Raw genomic sequence first — 25,446 nt, forward strand, 5'->3', positions numbered from 1 at the left:
AGCTTGCTTGCCTATTTACTGTGTCTGGTGTTCACTCCGGAGGAGCAATGACTGGGTTAGGGACCATGGGCTGGGGCCCAAGTTGGGATCTCAGCAACTTCACTTCTTAGCTGCTTAAGCAATCGAACCAAATTACTTATGTGGACTCTGTAAACCTCAGCTTCTTCTCATGTTCAGTATGGTTGTGGACATTAAGTCAGATAATTTCCATGATAGCTCACACCTAGGAGGTCACCCATGAATCTTAGTCTCCTCCCCATACCCCACTTTCTTTGTAAATAGTATGGGTATATTTGGTAAAAGTATTTTAAAAATGTAAACCATCTGATATGTAAATGTGTTTTAATCATTTTAGTATAATTTGGGGCTCTCTTTGAAGGTTGAAAAACACATCTACCTATTTTCTGGCCCAGAAAGAACTTCTGATTTACCTCTCTGCTAAGCATATCCCTCAGATGTCAAGTGTTAGTTGGGCCAGTTTGGGGAGAAGAAGGAGCTCTGTGGATTGCAGCCTTTGTCCCTTCCCTGCAGTTCCAGTATACGTGGAGAGATCCTGGAAAATCAGGCAATGTGGGCACCACTGTTGTTTCTAAGGAAAAGCCCAGATATGCTTCCCTCACTGGTTGTACTTATTCAAATGTCAACTAAAGAGACCGCCCTCAGCTTTTATTACATGATTAAGTAAAAAGGAATTCAGAATTTCAAGTGCAACTCTGTTTGGGTCTGAAATTCATGGCTTGTGGTGAGGATGCGAAGCTGAGTGTCTCAGAAAATATGGGCCAGAGACAAACATCAAAAGATAGAATTCGTTTTTCTCCAAGGCCATTGCCATAGGCTTTCTAGCTGTGCCCTAATAATAAGGAAGTACTCATTTTGATATTCAACAAATACTTACTGAGTGCCTACAACATGCAAGGAATTGTGCCAAGAACCACCAGGGATATGTGAGGATAGCAGTTATGTAGGCTTTAAGGAGAGCTTACAACTTAACTAGGGAGATAAAAACATACAGACATAAAATGTCCCTAGAAGACCATTTATGAGAAGTATTTCCTCAGGTAAGGGAGAAACCGCTTTCAGGTAAGCTGATCTGGGACATCTTCAAAGACAGAGAGCCCGAGCAGAAGCAGGAAAGGGGGCTTGAGCTGAGAAGAGTATCCTGAGTGGTACAACATGTATGATTAAAGGCATGAAGGAATCAAAACAAATGACCTGTTTGAGGGTGAGAAGCAGGGACTGTGCTGATAAGTCAGCAAGGCTGAGAGAGGTCAGAGAGTGCCTTTAAATATTAGGCTACACACCTGGAACTTGAACTTTTCTCTAGCAGACTAGACTTTGAGGTAAGTCTTAATAATCATTAAGCCTGACAGTTATCAAACCTATTTTTTAATAACAAAATCCCTTATTTTAATTGATATTTTATGCAGAAGCCTAACACCCCACTAGATAAAAGCAGAGTGTGTGCACGTGGGGGGCACTGACTGGGGGGGAGGGGTCCTGTCCCCTTAGTCTCCCCCTTCTCACTGTTCCCCTCTCCCACCCTAGCAGCTCTGGAGACCTTTTCTATACCTGAAGGATCCAAGGGGCACAGACTGAAAACCACTAATTTCCAAATCCTAATGGAAAACTACCAGAGGTTTGTGAGCAAAAGAATTATTTAATCAAAGCACTACTTTAGGAAGATAAATCTGACAAGATAGATTGTAGAGAAGCCAGGAAGCAGGGAGACCAATTAAGAGATTATTGCAAAATTTCAGACCTAAATTAACACAGGTCCCAGGAAACGACTGAAGGTTTGACACTTAACATAACTGCCAAGTTAATTTATAGACCGAGGACATCTCTATGGGCTCCTGGATCATCCCTCTTTCTGGGAGGCAAATATCCTAATACAAGAGGACAAGATGTCTCTTTTCTTTAAGACGGTGCTCCACTGTTTAATGAAATGTAAATGTACATTTTACATAAAATGAGAAATTATTAGTTCCCTTTAACAAATGTGTTTAGAAAGATGTTCATTAGGGAACTGGTTTGTAGAAATCACTGTTTATGCTGTTTATAATTAAACCTACCTATGCATCTGGTACCATCGGGAGAGGTGTAAAAACCAGGAGGACATTTGCAAAAGTAACTGCTGACGGTGTTTGTACATTCGCCCCCATCACAGATCCCAGGAATGGTGCTGCATTCATCAATATCTGAAACGTAAAGAAGGGGTTACTATACACAGAACGCAGTATACAACTGTTCATCACCAAGGGAGGTTCAAATGTAACACCAGTCAAACCATGTCCCCAGAAACAGCAATCTTTACAGAATAAAAGCAGCAAATGACATAGTCAATTCATTGACTATTGACCCAGAAGTGGGTGCTTCTTCTTTCAACAGTCTTACCCAAGACATTAGCTCAAAATAAAAGAAACTTGCCCTGTAAAATCTAAAAGTATGTACTGTTTTACCAACTAACTATAGCATGCTAAGATTCCAAATGTCACTTAGTTTAAAATTTTGTTTTCCCTCTTCTCTCCATGTTTTGCACTGAGTTAATCTCCCTTTATATTTATTACTCTGTATTCTGCATCAGTTCCTGCATTTCTTTACAATTGGATCTTCCACAAAGCAGATACTGAAATCCTACAGAGACCATGTGGTCTGAGCGCTGACCAAGACTCAGAGACATCTTGGTGTTTTCAGGGGCACCCAAACTGCCATGATGATGGTTTTCTGCGGGTTTGGTAAGTGAATGGCGGGGGGCACTGGGATGCTTCACCCAGATCTCTCTCAAGGAAGGACTTGTCCCAGTACTGGGGGTGCTATCAGCAGACAGCCTTCAGTTTTCAGCTCCTTCCAGGACTGCCTGAGCTGTGGAGAGCTGTCTCAGCCCGGACTCCATGCTTCCCATGAGCCCAAACCCAGTGACTGATCATGGAGAACAGGAAGATGGTGGTCTGGTCATCTGCACCAGTGGGGAAAGCTCTGAAAACCACTGAATACCCTGTGGGGTCAGCAGAGGCCATAGTTAGAGTTAGCTCTCAGGGCGCGAGGCCAATGGTCTCTTCCAAGGAAGCAGTAAAAGTTCCTTAGGACAAATACAGCCATTTCCTTCAAGGGGAGCTTTTCAAGAACCAGATTCAGACACTGACAGTTGTCAACAGATGTGGCACCAGTGAGGGGAAAAAAAGGAATTGAGAACTTCCTGTTAGGCTAAAAGTAAACTCAGAGTGCATGACCTTGACTCCAAGAGGAGTGGGCTTTCTGCACTCACCTAGGGAGAGGTGCGGTTTGACCCAAGTGCCCTGGGAGTATTGCAATGGCCAGACTACACTGTGGGCACTCAGAAAGCCCTAAATTTAAAAAAAAAAAAAAAAAAAAGAGTATTTCTTCTCTAGTTTAAGTACTGCTCTTCACTTGTAAAACAAAATAGAGTTCTAAGTGGACCAGATTCAAGTGTCTTCTGACTCAAGTTCACCCTGTTAGTCAAAAAGGCAGCAGAGACACTGTTTACATGCAGTTTAACCTTTTTAAAACCAAAATCCCCATTCTTCTATGCTAGGCTAGAGGCTAAACCAAACAATATTTCCCTGCTTATATTAGAGTCAATGCTAACATAAACAGCATTGTCATTGTGAAGTTGTATAATGGTAAAAATGTGTATTTCTATTCCGGCAGAAATTTTACTGGAGTCAGTGAAAGTCAGGCTGAGAAACCACCAAGGATGGAGCCTACGGTTCTAGAACTAGCATAATATCAGAAAGCACATTTTAAGACAGTTCTTTACCATCAATCCTCCTGCATTTATCAGCCACACTCCTACTTAAAAAACAAACAAACAAACAAGCTCAGCCTAGAGGATTCAATAACCCTATTTAAGAATAGAAGAGGATGTATCCCTGTAACACAGAGGTATCAAGAAGAAAACATACCTTCCTCAAAATGTCCCTAAAGATAAATGTCTGAGTCATTAAACTCCTATTGAAGATCATGTGAAAAACAAGTGTCTATTTTTTTTTTCAACGTTTTTATTTATTTTTGGGACAGAGAGAGACAGAGCATGAATGGGGGAGGGGCAGAGAGAGAGGGAGACACAGAATCGGAAACAGGCTCCAGGCTCCGAGCCATCAGCCCAGAGCCTGACGCGGGGCTCGAACTCACGGACCGTGAGATCGTGACCTGGCTGAAGTCGGACGCTTAACCGACTGCGCCACCCAGGTGCCCCACAACAAGTGTCTATTAAAAGAAATATTTTTCTACCTGTTAGTATAAATGACCGTGACCATCCTTTTTAAGGCCACTTAACATGCACCAATAGCCGAAGGGGTTATTTAAGTGACAAAACACATCAGAAAAAGTTATTCAAAAAACAGAATGAACTGGCAGGATGGAGCAGACATCTTTCACATGCTGGCTAGGTTAGCTTTGGCCCCTTTACTGAAGATAATAGCAACGACAACAATAATAATGATGAGAGTTGACAGATATTGAGTGTGAGGCATTGATTAAATGCTTTATGTGTATCAACTCATCTATTCCTCACAGTATAGATATGGGCATAGGACCTGATCTCTATAATTCTGGGATAGAGATAGCTATCCCAGGGATAGCTCTTGCATTTTCCTGAGGCCTTCAGAAAACCAGCATGAGTAACACTCAAAATAAGAACAAAGAGGTTCATTTATAAAGTGATGTTAAACCCAAGTCTCCCATTGCCAGGGTCTGGGCAAGAGGGAGAGGGGCAGGGATCCCACGTAGGTGCATGGCCCCAGAGGTCAGTAAGTCAGGAAATACATCATAGTATACACCTCCCTAATTTTCACCCAGATAAAGATAAAACTGGACTAGGCCAAATTATTCCATTTGAAGGAGCTTAAATGGTTTTGAATTCCCTTTAGTGTCCTCTCCTCGGTGACATACCCATTTTTCTTCATGTGTCTAAGGCCCTTCTACTTTCCTGAGTCTCCTTGCTTCTCAGTCCTGTTGCTTCATGGCAACAGGGGCAGGAGTTCTGATTTTGTGACCAGGCTGTGGTGAAGTCCCCTCAATAGTAAAAGGCCGGAATAAAATATCTGAATCGAAATCACTTATTCTTCGAAACTCATACTAATCTATTATTTTTTCCAGGCTCTTAGCATGCTGTATTTACCTCCTTTTAATAGAACTCAGGGATCCCACATAAGAGAGTTGGAGATCAGTGGATTTCTTAGCATTTCTGGGAGCCAGTCTGTATTAAATATCAGCCATAAAAGTAAATCAGTTTGTGGGGGCCTGGTGGGAAGTGAGGCTTGACTGGGAAGAGATGCTTCTGTGCTCTGGACATTTCTCCCTGGCTCCTTAGGGCAGAAGGGAGAGGCAAAGCTGCTGGGAAGTAGCCATGCTTATGGTCTCACTGGCCTCTTGCTATGTGTCCAAGAAGGGACACAGTGGCAGGCCCTTTCTGTCCAGATTTGCTGCCTGGACACAGGAAAATCCAGTGTAAAAAATCTGGCTAAAAAGTAAATAAGCTGATTCTTCAAGTCATGTTGAAAATAATATCAGCCCTACTATTTTGTACTCATACCATATATGCCCGCATACAGCACCCACTATCTGATCACAACTGGGAAATAATGAGAAATGTGACAACTGAGTCTGGAGTACAGAAATGGAAGGGACCCCATTCAACCTCCTCATCTGAAAGCTGCAGTAACTCAGAGCTGGTAACTGATTTGTCCAAGATCACACAGGTGGGGGGACATTACCAGGTGTAGGGCCAGGTCTACCTTATTCCTAGGGCTCTTATGCCTGCACCACAGAAATTGTGTTCAGCAACATGTAGGGAGCTGGTGACCCTGAACAGTGGGAGTCAAGGGTTTACAATGAGCTGCAGAGCATGGGGCCCCAACTGTAAGTCAAGTAGCCCCAGGAGTAGTAAGTCAGTGGGTCAAGAAGCCCCAGGAATTGTCCTTGGTGCCTGAGAGGATAAGAGCCCCTCATAGCAAGTAGCCATCAGATGAATATGTCACTATTTCAGAAAGGGGAAGTCTTAAGGTTTTTGGCCATGTATTAGGGAGGACACAGATGTAAGGGCTACATTTTTAAAAAGTCCTTTGCATCATGCAGTGCTGGTATAATTGCTAAAGGCTGGGCTGGCGGTAATCTAAGTCCCAAAATATTAGTGGTTAATTAGGAATCCAAGGGACTTCTTCCAGAAATAAAACTTAATCCTTTAATTACACTTTTTATTTCTTAATTTCCTCCCACAGTAACCTATGCAAATATGGACTCGGTTTCCAAAAAGAAAAGGCTCGTGTGTTCTTTCAATGTGCACCCTCGAGAGTCATTGGAAAAATCAACAATGAAGGTGGGCGTGAACTCTGTTTCCCTACCCCCCCCCCCAAATCACAGCTATAAATCTCAATATTCCTTCTTAAATTTATGAAAATTTAATAATTGTTACTTGATCACTTCTGCTTGATCATTTACATTTCAAAGGAATCTAAGTTGCATGTAATGATATAAAATTTGGTATAGTTTCAGGGCAAAAGGGATATTTTAAGAAGGGAGAATTCTGCAAAAGGCAGATCTCACTGAAAAAAAAAAAAAACTGCTCTCCCCATCCCTGAGGGAGTAAAGGTTAGCAGCTTGTAAATTTGCTAAAGCCAATTTTTTATTGAATTGGTTTTTTAAATAAATTACTGTGGGCTTCCAGGTACCCAGTTCCTTCCTTTCCAAGTCAAGAGGAAGATGCATTTTAAAAGCCACTCCAAATAATGGGAAAAGTGCCAGAACGATTTTCACAAGGGCACAGAATCCCACTGTGGCCTGACCATCTTCCCAGGGCACACAGATGTTCTCTTCATCCCTTCACTGTGTGGGCCAGTTTTTCTGGAATTCCTTCTATTGACCATCCTATCAATCATCCTATGCCCAGAGTTGTGCCATTCCCATAGACAGGCATAAAGCTGGAGAAAAGCAAGGGAGTTGAAGGAGGAGACCCAGTTCACCAAGCGTTCTCAGAGGACTTTCTGATTACTCTCCTACCCGAGTAAGACAGGGCAATAATGCCCGAACCAGCTTCCAGGCCAGAGTACACATAATACAAACAGGACATTCTCTTCCAGTATCAATTTTGCATAAAAAAAATAAAAGAGAGGGGAAAAAAACCCATCATCTGAATTTAATGTAACCGTAGATGGCTAAGGAAAAAAAAAAGGTCTAGCCAAAAGTATGCTGTTTTTATCTTGCTACTGATTTCAATATGCAGCCGGAAAAAAAAATATTTGTGAAAAGGGATTAAGTAATTTTCAGACTGAATTTTTTTGTCCATTGGATACAGCACTATAATGGGTTTCTTACCATTAACAAAAGGATTTTGAATGATTTTTCTTTCAGTCTGAGTATTAAATCTGCATCTTCTGTCTCATTCACGACCACACAAGGTGATCAATCCTGACAGTTGTTAACTGACAGGTGAGTGAAAGGCAAGGGACACAGGAAAACAATTCTACTCCAAGATGGAAGCTATCTAATTCCAAAAAGCAAAACTTGTCCAGAAGACTGGACAAGTCATATGGATCATAGTGCCCTAAATCTTGAAGCTGACTGTATCTAAGCTGAATATATCAGGCTGAGAAAACCTAAAAATATAAGACACAACCCATTGCTGAGGTGGATTTTGCATGCTATTATAAACCTGACAGCTTATTAGTGGCATAAATATATATGTATATAATACCTGAAAATATATACTATAATATTTAAAAATTTTCAAAATATTAGGAAAGATAAATATTAATATTGGAGGTTATGGCTTACATCCGGGAAAGAAGGCAATTAATATGACATCACAAGTACCACAGTGTGAATCAAAAGAAGTAAATGCTAGTGCCATCTAAATGACTTCAAACAGCATTTACCATACCCAGTTCTTTAATTTATAACATGAAAGGGTACAGGTACTTAAGTTCTTTGCCTCATTCAGTAGCAACATCCTCTGCTTCTAACTTAAATCTACAACAGAACTTCCAAAATACGTTGGCCTGGAAGAGTCAACTTTATCGTTCTTTGAAACTTACTGTGTTTTTACAAAGTCCTAATTCCTTAGGAAGAATGTATTTTTCACAGCTTCCTCAACTGTTCATAGCATGTTCAAGAACATATTATTATAAATTGTACGTGATTAATAACTTAAAAACAATCTAGGGGCACCTGGGTGGCTCACTCGGTTGGGTGTCTGACTACGGCTCAGGTCATGATCTCACGGTTCATGAGTTCGAGCCCCACATCTGGGCTGACAGCTCGGAGCCTGGAGACTGCTTCTGATTCTGTGTGTCCTGCTCTCTCTGCTCCCTCCCCCACTAACGCTCTGTGTCTCTGTGTCTCTCAAAAATGAATGAACGCTAAAAAAAAAACCCAAAAAAACAAAAACTCTAACCCATAAAGATAATTCCATCAGTGCCAGATTTCAGATTACTCAGTTTCAGGGCAAGTAGATATTAAACTTCTCATGTGTCATTTATGAACTGCTCTTCAAATCTGAAGCTGTCTTTCCCACATATGATATACTGTGGCTATCCACAAAGAAGATTAATGAACTAAGCCCATGACTTAGAATGAATTATTCCTCATTGCTGGGGTTTAGGAGTATAGACACAACAGCAGCTGCTTTCAACAAAAGTGCATGCATCTAAATGCAACTTTATATCACACAAGGTACAGCTAAAAATGAAGGAAGAAGTTTTGCCTGCTGAGTTTGATAAGAGATGTACCTTGTTATATTACTGTCAGCCATTATACATGCAAGGTGCATGCACTCATCAAAGAAAAGAGAGTTGGATGCCGCCTACTTATTTCCTAGATGTTTCCCTCTCATGGAAAAAGCATTTATTATGGCCTTGGATGCCAGGCCTCTTTTTGGCAAGCAGCAGTAGCGGTACATATGAACATAGTCCCTCTATGCACATTTTAGGAGCTCAATCTAGAAACTAAATGCAAATGTATAAATTTACCTCCAGTTATTTTTCTGTTTGATTACCATTAAAAAAGCTTCTATCTGATAGGCACAAAAGAAAATACTAACCTTGTACTCGGAGCATAAATAGAAGAGTTAATCTCTCCAAAAACTAACAAACATACACTTTAACTAAAAAAAAAAAAAAAAAAATCAGAAGATATGTCCTTCTGAATGATACGTAATGATTAAATTTAAATTCATGTCTCTAGAACTATGCAAAAACATGTGTCTTGAACATTTTAACCCAAATATTGGTTCAAAAATATTTCATGTTTTAATATTTAATTTGATTCAGATGGATCTCTTATTTTGGGTCTATAAAAGTGGAAAAAGCTGCAGGGTTTTTCTGGTTCACTAGCACAAAGGCATATTATTCCTGGTAAGAATATTATATTTACACATTCACAGGAATGACAAAGACAGAAGGATTTTGGAACAATTTACAATAAAGCTTGTCATTGATTTGTGTTTTGCCTGCCCCTCCACCCCTTCACTGCAAAGCATACTATTTCTTACCTTCACATTTTTGTGATGCTTCATTAAATTTGTGTCCAGCAGGGCATTTGCACTCAAAAGACCCAACAGTATTAATGCAATTTCCTCCTTGACAGAGCCCAGGGATGGCCTGGCATTCATCCACATCTGTCAGATTTTAGGAAACAGAGAGAGAGAAAGGGAGAGAGGGAGACATTCATATAAAAGTTGCTGCAGAAGAAAATGTGACAGTTTTTATGTCTATATTACTCTATTTATGTCAACGAATTATTTGTCCATCGCAATATTTGGAATACAATGAGAGAAACTATTTCTCACAATTGCTTTATGTAAAATAAATTTTTGAGTAACATAAGTTGGTTAGTAACGGTTGGTAAGAGGTCACAAATGTTAATTTTCCTACCTTCCATCTTCTCTTGTGTAGAGGGCAATATTTATACTGATTTTTGTGGGCTTTATTATAAAGGCTGCAAGTTACAGGATGCAATGATAAAAAGGCTGACAATAATAACTAGAGTTATTCAAGAAATTCTTAGAATCAAAAAGCAACACATTTCTATAATAAAACTCTCTAAGACTCATATTGAATGATTCAGTTAAAGCAGAATTTATGTAAGATCACAGAGACTGTATGAGACAGTGAATGCTTTTATGCAGATGAAATGGAAAATGTTCACCTTCCATTCTGTAGAATTGTCTTGTGCAGTAAAAATTAAACAACCCAGGAAATTAGACTAAGAAGTGAGAGAGACCCGAGATGAATACACAGTCTTACTTTGCTGGCAGAGAAGCCACCAGAGGGAAACTTTTTAAAGTAAGTCAGTGTGTCCTCCCAGCTCAAAACTCAAGCACCTATCTGAAAAGATTGTACCTGCCCCCTCTACTCTCTGCTCTCATCTTCTGACCTCCTCTCCCTCTCTGTCACTCTCCTTTTAAACTGGCTTCCTTGCCATTCTTTAAATATACCAAGGATGCACTTGCCTCAGGGTTTTTAATAGTGGCCCCTTTGCCTGGATCATTCTTCCTCCATAAAGGTTCACACCATCCCATCTATCCGGTAGGTCTCTGTTCACTATAGCAGTACATCCTTCACTGGCCAAACAGCAACAGCCAGCCCCCTGTCACTCACCACCCTTCCTACTTTGCTTACTTTTTTCCCTAGGATGAATCACCAGCTGACCGAATAAGTGCTTGTTTGCTTTGTTTTGTTTTATAAACCCATTGTCTTTAATTCAAGTTCCAGACAGCAGGTTCTTCCTCTGTTTTGTTCACTGCTATATCCCTGGCACCCAATAACTATGGTCCCACATGTAGCCCCACATATGAACTTTCTAGGAAAAAAGGAATCATTCCAGGCTCATTGTATTGAGTTGGAAAGACTGTAAAAAATATATGTACATTCTCTCCATCTCTTCATTACATATGTATGTATATATGTGTATAAATACACACAAAAGTCTAGTTTAATAAAGGACCCCCAGAGTGGCAGTCTAACTTTTCTTTCTCTCACTTTGCATATTCTTTTAGAAATCTGGAAGCCTAGGGTACTCTCTTGTTTTACCCTTCATTGTATGAAACAAGAGAGTGATCACCAGTTTTAAAGTCTCTACTACCCCATGTTCTTCAGAAAAGTTGGCATGAGGGAAAGGGTACTAAAGGAGCAACAATTTATTTTGCTATCAAACTGTCACTGTTTTAAATAGAATGTCCTGGCCCACAAATGAATCACTATATGGGCAGTATAATTAGATTATGTTTTATAGCTGATCTCAATTTTATCTGAGACCAGAAGTTTCCATTCTCTTGATATGCTGAATATGTTATTGAAATGTTATTTGAAATTGATTGTACATATAAGCAAAACTTGATAGTCCTGTTGGTCATAATTTTTGGCCAAGAGGAAATACACAGGAGGGCACTTCTCTGCTGGCCATGCCTTCCACGACTGAAGACAGAATAAGCTCCTTTATGAACCCATTTGCCCACAGCCCCTCACATCTGGCCCAAAGTCTAAAAACACTGGAAAGGATAACAGAGCCCCAAGCCTATAGCAGACTTGCTCCAAAAAATCCCACACCCAAACATGAAGAGTTTCATTCTCAAAGTGTCAATATAACTGCCATTTTCATTTCATGGGTTTCACAAAATTTCTGATAAAAATCTTTCTTTTTCCTGACTCTTGAATAGCAGAGTCAGGAAGGAGCAGAAAGAAAATGGTGGACAGGTCTAGACTGTAGGAAATGCACAGCAAAGTCACAGAGTAGCCACTTTTCTCTCTCCCTCGTCATTCTCTGTCCCCCAACTGTCTCAGTGCCTCAACCTCTGACAATGACTCATGGATGGATAGTTGGGCACACCAAATCTGGCTTTCTGGTCTATGTCAATGAGTTCACGGGTATTAGCTGGCTTCCAAACACCAAAACCAAGAATTTCTTCAAAATTCACTTCTAAGGATAAGAAAAATAACTAAGGTTCCCAAGAAAGGGGGAACTAAACTAACTCTTTACTTTATAAAATCACACAATAGACCCCTTTGTAATTCCTTTGTTCCAAAGTGACTTCTTGCTGCTCCTGACATTCAGAAGGACAAGTTGAAGGGCACATAAAGGAGCTGTATGTTGTACCCAGAAGTCAGGAGCCAAGACCAACAGTGTTTATCACAAGTGGAATTTGTGGAAGCAGAATTTAATGGAGACCCACAGAACTGTGTGATTCATCTCAAATTCTGTTTTACTGCACATCAGCCTTAGAATTAACACACAGAACCAAACCAAACTGGTATCTATTTGCCTCAGAAAACCATACCCTGAATTTTCCGAAAATATTGCAACTTGTTAAAAAAAAAAAAAAAAAAAAACACTGAAGATGTCTAAAGGAAGCAGATACAGCCTGGGAGTTTTCAATCCCATCAGTTTAGTGCTGAACTGCCTCCGTTCACTTCCTCCTGTTTCCTGCCAGACATCCAGACAATAAAAGAATTTGTACAGCTGGAAGAATAGGAGTAAAAGCCAAAAACAGAGTAAGGGCTTCTATGGGAGACAGGAGAAGAAGCAAGCAGGCGACATCTGGGGATATTTAAAACTGTGAAACAAATCTTAATTTATTTCTGACTTGTAAAAAAAAAAAAAAAGCATAATGTAGCATGTAAAATGGAGAGAGGAACAATTTTCTTGAGGTCAACTAAGGACAACCCAGGAGACAGAGGAACTCCAACAATATCAAATGGAGGGAAAAAAATAAGAAAAACAAAGTACCTTGTTCACAAATTTTGCTTTGTGTTTATACATAGCATTGCTCTAACGCACAGCATTACTGCAACCAGTATCACACCACCCCACAGAAACACCTCTGGGTTCGGAGGGGGAGCTGCTGGCAAGGAAAACTCCAAGGAGACCAGCTGCTCTCTCTTGATCCACGCTCCTAATGCCTAAGTTGGATATCATGCCGTCAGCGAAATCGTGAAGTTATGTCTCTGACACCGCTTTTCCATTCTCTCCAACTTCACTGGAGAATGGCTCTCCAGAGCAAATAAGATGAATCCATTAAGAGCTCCATCAGCCAGGGGTTTACCTTGACAGGCTCCCGTACGGATATTTGGAATGAAGCCTCGACGACAGGGGTGGGGCTGGGCGGGGCACATCTCACAGGGGTGGCCCCAGGCTCGCCCGACAGTGGCACAGCAGAGTGTTTTTGTGCAGACAATCCCGCTGAGCTGTCCCTGGCACATCTGGTTGCTGACCACGGTAAAACATGGGCCCGTCCTGTAATCTGAAAATAAAGAAGGAGAATTCCATGAAGGTCCAGGAAAGCAGGAACCATCACGCAGAGAAACAGCTGTGCCCCATCTTGCTGGACTCCAAACTGGGAAACAGTCTTCAGGGATAGAACCACACATCACTGACTCTGTGCGAAGCCTTGGGCAGATCATTCTGCTCACCTCCATCTTCCTCACCTACAACATAGGGATAAAAACACTAGTTCCTATCCACTGTGAAGACCCTGTTGTAAGAATCAAATGAGCAAATGGAAAACACTTTACAGTTGTGATGTCCTATAAAAATATAGCATATTATTACACATTCATTCACTCAAGAAAATGTACCAGTTCCCACTATGAATCAGTCCCTGTGCTTGATGTAGATGTTTTGGTGATTAAAATAGACCACATCCCTGCCCTCACGGAGCTTAGAGTCTTTTATTATTTAGGCTGGAAAAAGAAAAAATTTCAAAACTTGCAATGAAGCAAGTCATGGCATTTTCTTCCTGGGAGCTCTTTGAACAAAAGAAATGGTTACCCGGTTCTTTTGGATTGGGTCCATCTTTTTTCAAATACAAAAAAAAAAAAAAAAAAAAAAAAATGTGCAAGCAAACAAACAAGTAGGCATTTTTAAAAATTTACCCATGCAAGGACATTAGGCATTTAGTATAAAGAGGAAGGACACTGCTCTGAAATCACTGTAACCCTTAGGCAAAACTCCATCTTAAAGTAAACAGAGATAAGCTAAGGCCATAGGAGAACTTCCAATTACTCTCACCAGATGCAAAATCTGCCTTCATTTTTGTTTTGTTTTGTTTTGTTTTGTTGTTTTGTTTGCTAAAGGGAGAAAGTCAATCTGGATTCAGCAGCCAACAAACAAGAAAGATTAACATGTAGTGAGCAAAGAGGACAAAAGCCAGGCTGTTCCCAGCCTAGCCATGATAGAAATCGAGACCATAATATCTCTTTCTGTTCCACAATGACCTTGGCAGATAAGGGAGGCTGGGTTGTGGCGAGACCATAGGCTTCTATCCACCACCCAACATCGCATGTTTCCCCATGTCATTTTCAGAAATGCAGTTTCCCATGAGTCCAGGGATGGAGTAAATAAGTAATAAATAACTGAATAACCCCAGTTATTAGTTATTAGTTAGTTATTAGTAAGTTAGTTTCACCACTGAATTCTACAGTTTTATGAAAATCACTGTGTGTGCTAATGAAACTGCTGGGTTGGGTTTTCACTTTTCTTTGCTTCTTTCTTCTCTAAGTAGCTCATGAGACATAGATATGCAGTTTACCAAACGGCAACTCTTCCTTTACAGTACCAGCAAGAGTGAACAGGGTGGACCATGACCACATTTGGACAATAACTGAATCTTACCTGCAGGCATGCCGCTGTTCTCCATATTCTTCTCTCTCTCCTGCTTTCTTTGCTGCAGTAATGACTCCAGCTCCTCCCTATCACTAAATGTTCTTCCTCACTCTCCCTTCTCTCTTGCTAAAATGAGCCACCTGTGGTCAATGGCACCTCCCTAATGTCCACGTGGAAAGAGGAGCCTTCTAAGGAGTTCCTAAAACAAAACGTCACCCAGTCTAGTTCAGCAAGAGGACTAGGCCCAAATTATGGTATTACTTGAGAGATGGACAGGATGGCCAAAACATCGAGTCCCCATCTTCACATCTTCCTCTCTCCTTGTAAGTGCTTGCAAAAATGTGCTATGTATATCACTGATGGAATGCAAGATGACTTTAGATTGTCATGTTTTAATAGTCATGTATTGTTTTTAAATTTTTTAATGTTTATTTATTTTTGAGAAGGAGAGAGATAGAGCATGAGCAGAGGAGGGGCAGAGAGAGGGGGAAACACAGAATCAGAGAGAGGGAGACACAAAATCTGAAGCAGGCTCCAGGTTCCGAGGTGTCAGAACACAGCCCGACGTGGGGTTCATACTCATGAACCATGAGATTATGACCTGGGCCAAAGTCAGACACTTAACCAACTGAGCCACCCAGGCACCCTGTTATGTATTAATTCTAATTTGTATTATTAAAGAGTATACACATAACAGACTCTGATTTCACAAATATGTTTGCTATGATGAGGATTAATAAAAAAAGTTTAACTCAACTTAAAGGAAAATATTAATGAACACTAGTACCAGATATGCAAATGGGCCAAAAAATTGTGTAGATTGCACATAAACACCACCAGTGTTACCATTCCAAAAGACTAACCTTATACCTTTGTTCCCCTCAAATCTGTAATGCTCTAGCCCCATCTATCTTTCCAGTCCTATCTCCTGACACTTCCTCAATTTATTGTCTTTTAATTTTTTTATGCATTTTTTACTCCCCTGGTTATTTTTTAGTTTTAGATAGTCAAGTTCTAGGTATATTTTAATATTTCTCATAATATGCCAGATCTGTTCAAAATCCACTATCTTCTTCCATAGATGTTGAATTGAAACAAGAACACAAAACTTAAATGCTTGAGCTATTGAATAAAATCTCTGCCCTCATTTCAGTCTGTCTATAAAGAAAAAATGACAGCACCATGACGGTACCATAACAGTTTGGAGCAAAAGTGCTCTTAAATGCAGTAAACTCATGGGCAAACTCAAAGGCTGTAGTCGTTCATTGTTTCATTCAATTCTTCCAAATGTTACCTATAGGCATTTAATAAATACTTCTCTAATATATGGCATTTCTTTTCTATTTTAAATTTTTTTTTTCAACGTTTATTTATTTTTGGGACAGAGAGAGACAGAGCATGAACGGGGGAGGGGCAGAGAGAGAGGGAGACACAGAATCGGAAACAGGCTCCAGGCTCTGAGCCATCAGCCCAGAGCCTGACGCGGGGCTCGAACTCCCGGACCGCGAGATGGTGACCTGGCTGAAGTCGGACGCTCAACCGACTGCGCCACCCAGGCGCCCCTCTATTTTAACACTATTATATATTTTTGTGATTCTAAATAAATAATATTTCAGACACTTAGGAAAAGGTAGAAACATAAATAAGAAAATAAAAATCTCATGTAATTGTATCTAAAGAAACCCTTGCTACATATATGGTATTCATATTAGGTTATTACCTAAGTTCACATGTGTTTTATTCTTGATCACAAAATAGCACTGTACTAAATACACGATTTTTAATCCTGGTTTTTTCACTTAACATTGCCAAAAGCACTTTCCCATGTAAATACTATTCCAAAATATTATTTTAATTGTTAATAATTTTCCATCAAGTTATAACATAATTTATTCAATAATTTTCTTTTTGCGTGTCATTTAAATTGCTTCCAATTTTTCATTATTACATACAACAGCGTTCATTACTGATGAACTGCTTTAGGATGAGAAATGTTTAGTCTCAGGCAATAGCCATCATTATTTTTATGGCTACATATACATATATTGCTTCTGAGACCAGCAAGATCACAGCAACATAATCTCTTATTTAAAAAATAGATAAAACCTTCTATGTTAGGTAACAAGGAAAGGATTTTAAGTTTGTTTCTTTTTCTCCTCTTAATTTACTGAGGTAAGTGCAAATGTTTGAATCAAACAGATTCATGCTGGCATGTCATTTTCAATCTTTTAAAAAACATAACGGAACAGAAATTTGAATTTACAATCCTCTCTTCGACACTGCTTGGATTTGGTTTTGCTTTTCACTTTGCCAAGATACCTCATGGAAAGACCTTATATAGAGGATTGCAAAGAATCAGGGTAGATGCAAACACATGTTTGAGAGGGACACCAGCAAAATTGAGGCATACTACAAAATACAAAGAAAATCTGATTCAGTCCTGTCTGACACTGGCTCATGACTTCAGACATGAATTCCTCATTGGAAAACCTTCATAAAAAGAAAATAATCCTTAATACTTTTCTAGAGTCAAGTTCTTACCCTCATCTCAATATGAAACACATGGAATGGAATAGGCACTTGTTAATTCTGACAATTTTCATTAGGCATCTCTAAAGCCCGTAGGGGACCCATCTTTATTAAATATACTAGATATTTGGCCAAAAGTTTGAGTATGTATAACAGAATCTATAGACTTAATACCTTTCTACACTAAATACTTATCACTATGGACAAAGAACCAGATCATTGGACAGTGCATATTAGTAAGTGGACATAAATGTATTTGTAGGTCCACATTTTCAATAAAAATTGCTGAGTGCAGAAGGAGACGCATAATCTGGATGAAATAGAATTGGATCTAAAAATCTCTTGGAAGGTAAATGCTCTATTAACGTGGTTTTCAAATGTCATTCTGATTTGGCAGTGTGTGCTTTTTGTCCTGTGCTTCACTTAGATTGCCAAAGTTATGCTGTTTTTCTGTCCAATACTTCAACCACAGAAAAAAAAAAAAATCCACCCCCACTCCCAATTCCTTACTAATAATCCAATTATTTACAATTATTCCCATAGCACTTACGTGATACTAGGCTAAATTTACATACTCTTTTTTTCAGATAGTCCCAGCACTAGACAGGGAATGTGCTTAATTCAGTGCTTGAGTAATGTCTGACTCATTCCCTCAATGTAAATCATTATTCCTAATGCAACTAAAATATACTATTAAAAATACTCTCTGTTTGCAAATTGATTTACAATCACTTCCTTAGAAGACCTCTATAAACCAGGGCAACAGACCAAGACTTTACCAAATTAAAATGCAGTTTTAATTGTTTTTAATGGGCTTACTCTAGTGTGGCTAGTTCCTGGGAAATTCTACATGTACATGTTCCCATTCTGAGTGGTGAGGCTTCAGGACTGTTTTCAATCCCCATAGATTTATCAAGACTTAGGATCTAACCAATGTGTATCTGCAGCCTCGGATCCTAGGCCCCTGCCCAGCTCTGCAGCTCAGAATGCTGTGACCTGCGGTGGTACTTCACTTTCATTTGTAATAAGACTTCACCCTGAAGCAAATGCATCATTCACAGAGAAAGAATATTGTGGTGCACTGAATTCTTGTCACTCCTGCCCAGTCACTAAACCACAAACTGCAGGGAAGGCACAAGGATATAATTTTGGGCAGTAGGCTCCAATTATTTTAAATCCTTCTTTCCATAAAAATTACAAAAAAAAGAATGAGATATCAATTTATCTATGACAGGGTCATAGCATGCTTCTACCTTCCAGGTAGGTTGGCCTGAAACACATCAGACTCCTAATGTGTGGAATTTCAATACAACCTCTTCAAGAAGGAGTTCAGGGAACTTTCAGTCCAAAGAAAATTAAAGCAAAGAAGTTCCATGATGATAATTAGTCTCATAACTGCTGCCATTTCTTCTTACTCCAATTATTCTTAACTTTGGGACATAAGCAGATCACCTGGGAAGTTCCACAAAATATTAATGTCTGGACCTCTGTCCTCCCACACCCCCATGGAATCCAATGCAGTAGATGCAGCTTGGGGCCAGGGTGTCCTTCTGTGTTTTGCAAAAGCTCCCCAAAGCGACTTTGTCTTCTTGGGCTCTAAATTGTCTTTCTGTCTGCCTGTCTGTCTGTCTCTATCTCTTTCTCTTACCATTATTGAGAAGTGCTTATGTACCATTATTAATTGGAGGTATCTTCAAGTTAGCTGACTGCCTACCTGAAGGTCTACCCTTAGAAATGTGAGAAAGCCCATGAACTGGAATCACCACTACTCAACATAACCCAATTCCATAGTATTCCTTTCAATAGTGTTGACGGATTATGAGGCACTTTACTATGTTCTTTATTAATTTTAGTAACCACAAGCTCACTAAACCAAACAGCAAATCAAAATTTCAGAAGGCTAATCACCCACTACTCTGCTGCCCTAACAGTCAATTGAATTCACATTTCTAGGCTCTCCCCTCCCAGTGTTAGAAAGCACATTTATACACATAACATCACTCTACTACCACGAACTCCCATTTCCAACTTCCCAGCCCAGTGCTATACATGAGTGAAATGCCAGGAGGATTCTCCACCCAGGTTCCAAATACAGTAATCAAACTTAGCATCAGTAACAGCAAAAGTTAACTTTTAATTTCCTCCAGAATTACACTATCACAGATCACCTTGAAATACTTCCATGACTCCTGACTTGACTAAATATAAACTACTAAACATCATTTATGAAGTTTGTGCCAAAAACAGTCAAAGTTTAATCAAATGAATCCTCCAGATCTAACTTGTAGCTGAGAGGACACATAGGGGTAGAAGAACAAGACAAATGAAACCACAAGGAAACAGTCAGAAAATCCAGAATGTGTGATTTTCAAAGGCAACTATTCTGAACTTTTCCAAAAACAAATGACCCATCTGAGTAAAAAAAAAGTATGGTAGAGAGATTATTTAGATTAAAAAGACCTAATAACCCAACATTACTTGGATTCTGTTTCAAAAAGAGATGACTGGGGAAATTTTATATGGGCTGAATATTACATAATATTGGGGAATTGTTCTCATAGGTGTGGTCATGGTACTGTGGTTATCTATGAGAATGTCCTTATTCAAAGGTGAAGTGTTGTGATGTATGCAACTTAATTTTCAAATGATGCAGCAAAACAGAGTGTGTGTTTATATATATATATATATACACACTATATAATTAATTATATTACATATATAATATATACATAATATTTAATATATAATATACATATATAATATACACATATATTTATATATACACATATACAAATAAGCAAATAGAGAGTATTATATGTATATAAGTGAGAGAATGTTAACATTTAATCTAAATTTAATATTTAATGTATAATACTTTATATTACTATTTCAACATTAATATAAGTTTGAAATTTTTAATAATAAAAATTCTGAAGGGGTGAGAATTCCTTCTTGGGCTACTTTCTAGTGAAAGTAGTACATTATTGTCTCTTCCATTTCATTCAAGCTATGCTTTTTTTTTAATTATATAGTAAATTTCAAATATACTTTCCAATCCATACATTTTTATAAAATACTACATGCAAGATAGGAGTATGAATATGGTCTCTACAGCATTACTTAAAGAATATGAGCTTTTGGCAAAATTTACTAAACTATGTTATGCAAAATGTTTATCTTTTAGTAACTATCTGTACACCTTCTCTAAAACTAATTTCTAAAAATTTTTTTTCTAGAAATAGGGTATAGGAATAAGCACAAAACTGTTTCTGTTAATATTCTGCTGACTTTTAACTTCTTTAATTCAAAAAAGTATTACCAATGTAAATTTTAATGTAAATAGCATTCAAAACTGCAGAAACAAGGTGATATATATACCATTTAATTCTAACATGCAGACTAAGCAGCTCACCAAATCCAGCCCATAGTTCCGTGGAACCCAATTACGTGCAGCAGCAATTCAATATTGTTAACACATTTTATTCTGTCCTATGATGGACTGCAATCTTTTTCGGGGAAGAGAATGCCTCCTATCTGAATCATCATTTACCTGACATTCTTTGTCATATACATATATACATTACACCTGTACGTCGTACAAGTCATTATTCATTTTCACTTTGCCCCAAAGTTATCTCCAAACTACCTTTACTAGAAAAAAAAATGGGGTGGTGGGGTGGAGAGAAGTCAAATTCTGGGTTGGGTGACATATTTACAATCAAGATAATAAAATCATAGAGTGTCTTTATTTTTCATGGTCTGCAAACTGCACTTTAAAGAAGCAGCTGGCTCTGATTCATGCAGTTTTCAAATGGCTTGCATGAGTGCCATGTGAAACCAAACTGCAGCTTCCCCACAGAGCATCAGCTATGGAACAGCAAGACAAAAACAATAGTATTATATAACAATTTGATTTATTTGTTCTTTTATATTTTCTTCAAAGCCACCAAGTATAAAACATCCCCTGCAATCCAAATGCAAGATTAACAACACAAGAGTAAAGGGCTCTGTGATCAGTGATATTAAATATAAAACTTTCCAGGGTCAACATATTCTTAGATCAACTCATGTATCTTAAAAGTGCCTTGCGATATTGCTTAATTTCCAAATACAAATTCTATATGAAGGGAATTAAATTTCTGAAGGACGCTAATAGAATTATTATTGTAAATGAGACTTACACATAGAGAGTGTAAAGGCCTATGTTTGTAAAGGGGCAAGAAAAATAAACTGATTGGTATTACTCTACTGCAAGTTCTACTACTATGAGATACCTAGCCAAATTCATAGAGACAGACAGTAGAACGGTAGTTGCCAGGGCCTGGGGGAAGGGAGGAGAGGGGAGTTATTGTTTATTGGGTACAGAATTTCTGTTCAAGAAGGTGAAAAAGTTCTGGAGATGGATAGTGGTGATGGTTGCATACAGTGTGAATGCACTTAATGCTACTGAGATACACCTCTAAAAATGGCTAAAATGAAGAAATTTTGTGTCATGTATATTTTACCACAATAAAAAAATACCACTGCATAAAATAAAATCAGACATTCTGACTTCAGTGATCAAGTTCAATGAGTAAACTTCACAGTTATAAAATGTAATCAAGGATTTCTTCATTCAACAAATATTTACGGAGCTGCTGTGCTGTATCAGAGAGCAGCATGAGATAAGTCCCTGACTACATAGAATTTACAATCTGGCAGGAAAAGTAGTCAGCAGATACGTGAATACATTTAAAATCATTTTAGATTTGAGTCTGTGGTTTAGTCTACAAATGAAATAAGCGCGCTGCCATAATAGAGAATAATTGGGGGACAGCTACCGTGGGAATCGTTATCAGGGAAGACTTCTTGGAGAAGGTGATATTTATACTGAGAACGAAAGGAGGAAAGCAAGTCAGCTGTGCAAAGGGAGAGTAAGTGCTTCAGAGGTTTAAGACACAGCAAGAACAGTGGGTCTGAGTTGGGAGAGGGCCTGGTTTCTCTAGTAATGAGAGAAGACCACTGAGACCAGGGCTCAGAGAGCAAGGGGAATGGGACACGCCATGAGCCTGGAATATTGGGCAGGGACTGGATTACACAGTACATTCCAGGCCACAGTAAGGAGTTTGGATTTGGCTTTAAGCTCAACAGGAAGCCACTGGAAACACAACATGTTATTTTTTTAAGTGTGCTGCGTAGAGGGTTCAAGAGTGAAAATGGAGAGGTTCCTGAAGGATCCAGGGAAAGATGGTGGTGGCTAGACAAAGGTGGTAGTGCAGAAGTGGGGAGCAGCCAGCAGCGGGCAGATGTCTCTGGGAGGCGAGAACCAACAGCACTTAAAAATGGTTTGCATGTGAAGGGTGAGGGAAACTGGAGGAGACAAGGAGGACTTGTGGGTTTCCGGCTCAGGTAGTTGGATACATGGCCAGCCACTCACAGACATGGGCAATCTGAAGGAAGACTAGGCTCTAACTACCAATAATCAGCATGAAAATTCTTCCAATTTCACAAGTACTGAGTATCAGGTGATTTGAACTGATGAGGCTTGTCCTGCATAAAACAATATTATCTGTACATCTTGATGCCATAAAACCTATGTATAATGAAATGACATCTTGGTCTGTGCATTTTAGCTTTTTCACTGAATTTCTTGTTGTTCCCTTTCTCTTTGCGAGCAAGCATGTAGTTGGATCACATTCACATATTTATATTTAATCTATATGGTTGAAATTCTTACTTCAACACGTTTGGCCAGTTCTCACAGAAACCCAAGTATTAAGTACACATGGCTCAGACCAACAATATGTGACGGAATCCTGGCGTGTGGGTGGGATTTCCTCCAGAGGAACTTCACTGTTGCTTCTATGAAATGACAGGGCAAGGGAATCCAAGACCACTAGCATCCTCGCTGCCAGCCCTAAGTTCATTCTACAGGAAATTGATACATACCACACTCTGCTGATATTATCAGTTCTTAGAGATCTGGTGAAAAACGTAAAGCAAAGGACAAGCATTCAGCTATTTAACCACAACTGAGAAATGCCTCATATAAATATGGGCTTTCTGTAATATCAAGACAGATAGATGACAGTGCAATAGTTTAGATACATTGGTTAAGAAGCATTATTTCTAGAATTGCCTTTTACTAAATAGTCATTAGCTTATGGGTATGTGTTGCTCATCCCCTCCACCCCTGTCTCTCTTTTTCCATCTCTTTCTGTCTCTCTCTGTCTCTGTTTCTCTCTCTCTCTCTCTCTCTCTCTCTCTCTCTCTCTCTCACACACACACACACACACACACACACACACACACACACACGCATGCATCACTGAACCATGCTAATATATTATCAAGTAGTTTTCAAGGTGACCCTCCTTTTCTCAGAATTTTTCTTTGGAAGAAAACCTCTGATGAATGAAAAATTCCTGAGACTGTTTCCAGCTCGGGTCTGGCACTGAACTCAACTGAAGAAAGACAAGTTGGAAGAAAGTACAAGCATTCCTCAGAACACGTGAGTGAACTGTGCAGAAGACAGGCATGGAAGCTGGGGGGAATGGGAGAGGCCATGGTTCCAAAACTCAGTCATGTAGGTGTCATTAATCAACAGAAGATTTGTGACAAAAACCTGTGCCTGCTCAGATATCAAAATATGGCAGAAGACTGATTTTCTGAGAAACCAAAGACTAAAAGCAGTATAACCTCAGAACTGCATTTTTGCTGTTATTTCATGGTCATCCATTTTTAAGATCTACTATAAGGACTGAGAACATGTTACTAACTAGACAATTATGGCAGCTTCTGGCCTCTTGGCAGCTTAACTGGTAACATAAGGGTTTTGATGTTCTGGGACACTTGTACGTTTTATAGGAGACAACTGTTTTAAAGCATAGAATAGCAATTACACAATATACATCAGTTTCTTTCGAAGTAATAGTTATGTCCCAGACATCCCAGGTAAATGATCTAAAGAGGTAAGTATTAATACTATGCCATACAGGCAAATAGGTCAATCTAGTTTTAGCTAAGTTGTACCTCATGCAGCCAGTGGGAGGAGGGCTCAGAAATTTCCATTCTATAGAACTGGAAAAAGAATCTCAAGTTGCTCCTGAAACTATGAGGTCTATAACTATTAAATCGCATACTGTCTGAACGCTGAAGGGGCACTGTGTTACTCTGTTCTCTCTTACCACTTACTAAAGATTTACATCAGCTTGGCCAGACATTGGGTTTCATCTGAGGCAGCTGGTTAGATATGTGTGGAAAGTGCATATGGTTAGAAAATAATAAGAGACAGCATTAAAAGTGGTTTAACATGCCCCAAGAGGCAAGCCAAACACCACAATTTTCTCCAACTGTGGAAGAAAAAACAACTTGAGCCAGATTTTGGCTCTCTGTATATATGAACAGGTCTATATTGTATTCCCTTGGATATTTACAAAGCATGTTAACAATAATTAAAATTGAATTTCCAAACCTTTAAGGGTAAAAGTTAGGAATATAATATCAATGATCTTGGAGAGTGTCATAATTCAATCTACATCATTTTCACCATCCTGGGATTTAACTACTGATATTCAAAAATCTCAGTTCCTGCATGGAACAAGTGTTCTTAAGTCTTATGCTCATGCAAACATCATTTACTTAAATGTATGTTCTTGTTTTTGGCAGTAGTTTTATGGCTAAAAGGTAGTGCTGCAGGATTACAGCATTCAAATTTCTCTAGTCCATAATTCTTAACTTAACGATCACAGTTACCTGGGACCCGGGAGGTCCAAAAGTGCCCAGAAGTTGCACATAAACCATACGTACCAGCCTGACAAAGCTGGACACAGTAAAGAGGCCCTAGTCTCTAAGTGCCTGATCCAAGTGGGGCAATCACATGTTCTCTTCAAGAAATTTCGAACACGGATTGGGAAGTACTGGTTTTCATCTTTGCAGGTGGCAGGAACCTCAGGTGATGTTACCTCCAGAGTTCTAGGCCAGCAAGTACCTGAAGAAGCACATAGCAGGTTATCTGCATGGAGGAAGGACAATGTCTGCGGACAGGAGCAAGAACAAGACCACATGGCTTCAGGGAGAGGCTGAGAGAGCCTGGGTCCAACCCTCGATAAAGCCCTGGTGCACTGTTGTCCTCGAGTTCCTGGGACATCCCGGGAACAAACCTCCCTTTCTGCGTTAGCTAGTTTCATTACTTGCAACCAACTGGATTTGACCCATACACAGTGTGCATTTTTACCTTTTTGGAGGAAGAGTATCCACAGTTTTCATCAGATCCTTAAAAATATTTGTGCCTCAAAAAATTCATAAACCTCTGTACCATTTAAT

The 25,446-nt window shown here is 39.3% G+C and overlaps 1 protein-coding gene across 1 annotated transcript in view; it reads right to left on the reverse strand.

The window, feature by feature from the left end:
* Window positions 1–25,446, reverse strand: part of FBN1 (fibrillin 1) — a 242,882-nt gene that overhangs the window by 117,121 nt on the left and 100,315 nt on the right. Inside the window, exons 6-8 of the mRNA XM_040492627.1 lie at window positions 13,055–13,252; window positions 9,506–9,631; window positions 2,073–2,198 (exon numbers count right to left, since the gene is read on the reverse strand). Of these exons, the coding sequence (XP_040348561.1) occupies window positions 2,073–2,198; window positions 9,506–9,631; window positions 13,055–13,252 (450 nt within the window). The remainder of the gene's footprint in view (window positions 1–2,072; window positions 2,199–9,505; window positions 9,632–13,054; window positions 13,253–25,446) is intronic.

This window comes from Herpailurus yagouaroundi, unplaced genomic scaffold, assembly GCF_014898765.1.
Source record: "Herpailurus yagouaroundi ecotype Mexico unplaced genomic scaffold, PumYag 184, whole genome shotgun sequence".
In the NCBI taxonomy this organism is placed as follows: domain Eukaryota; kingdom Metazoa; phylum Chordata; class Mammalia; order Carnivora; family Felidae; genus Herpailurus; species Herpailurus yagouaroundi.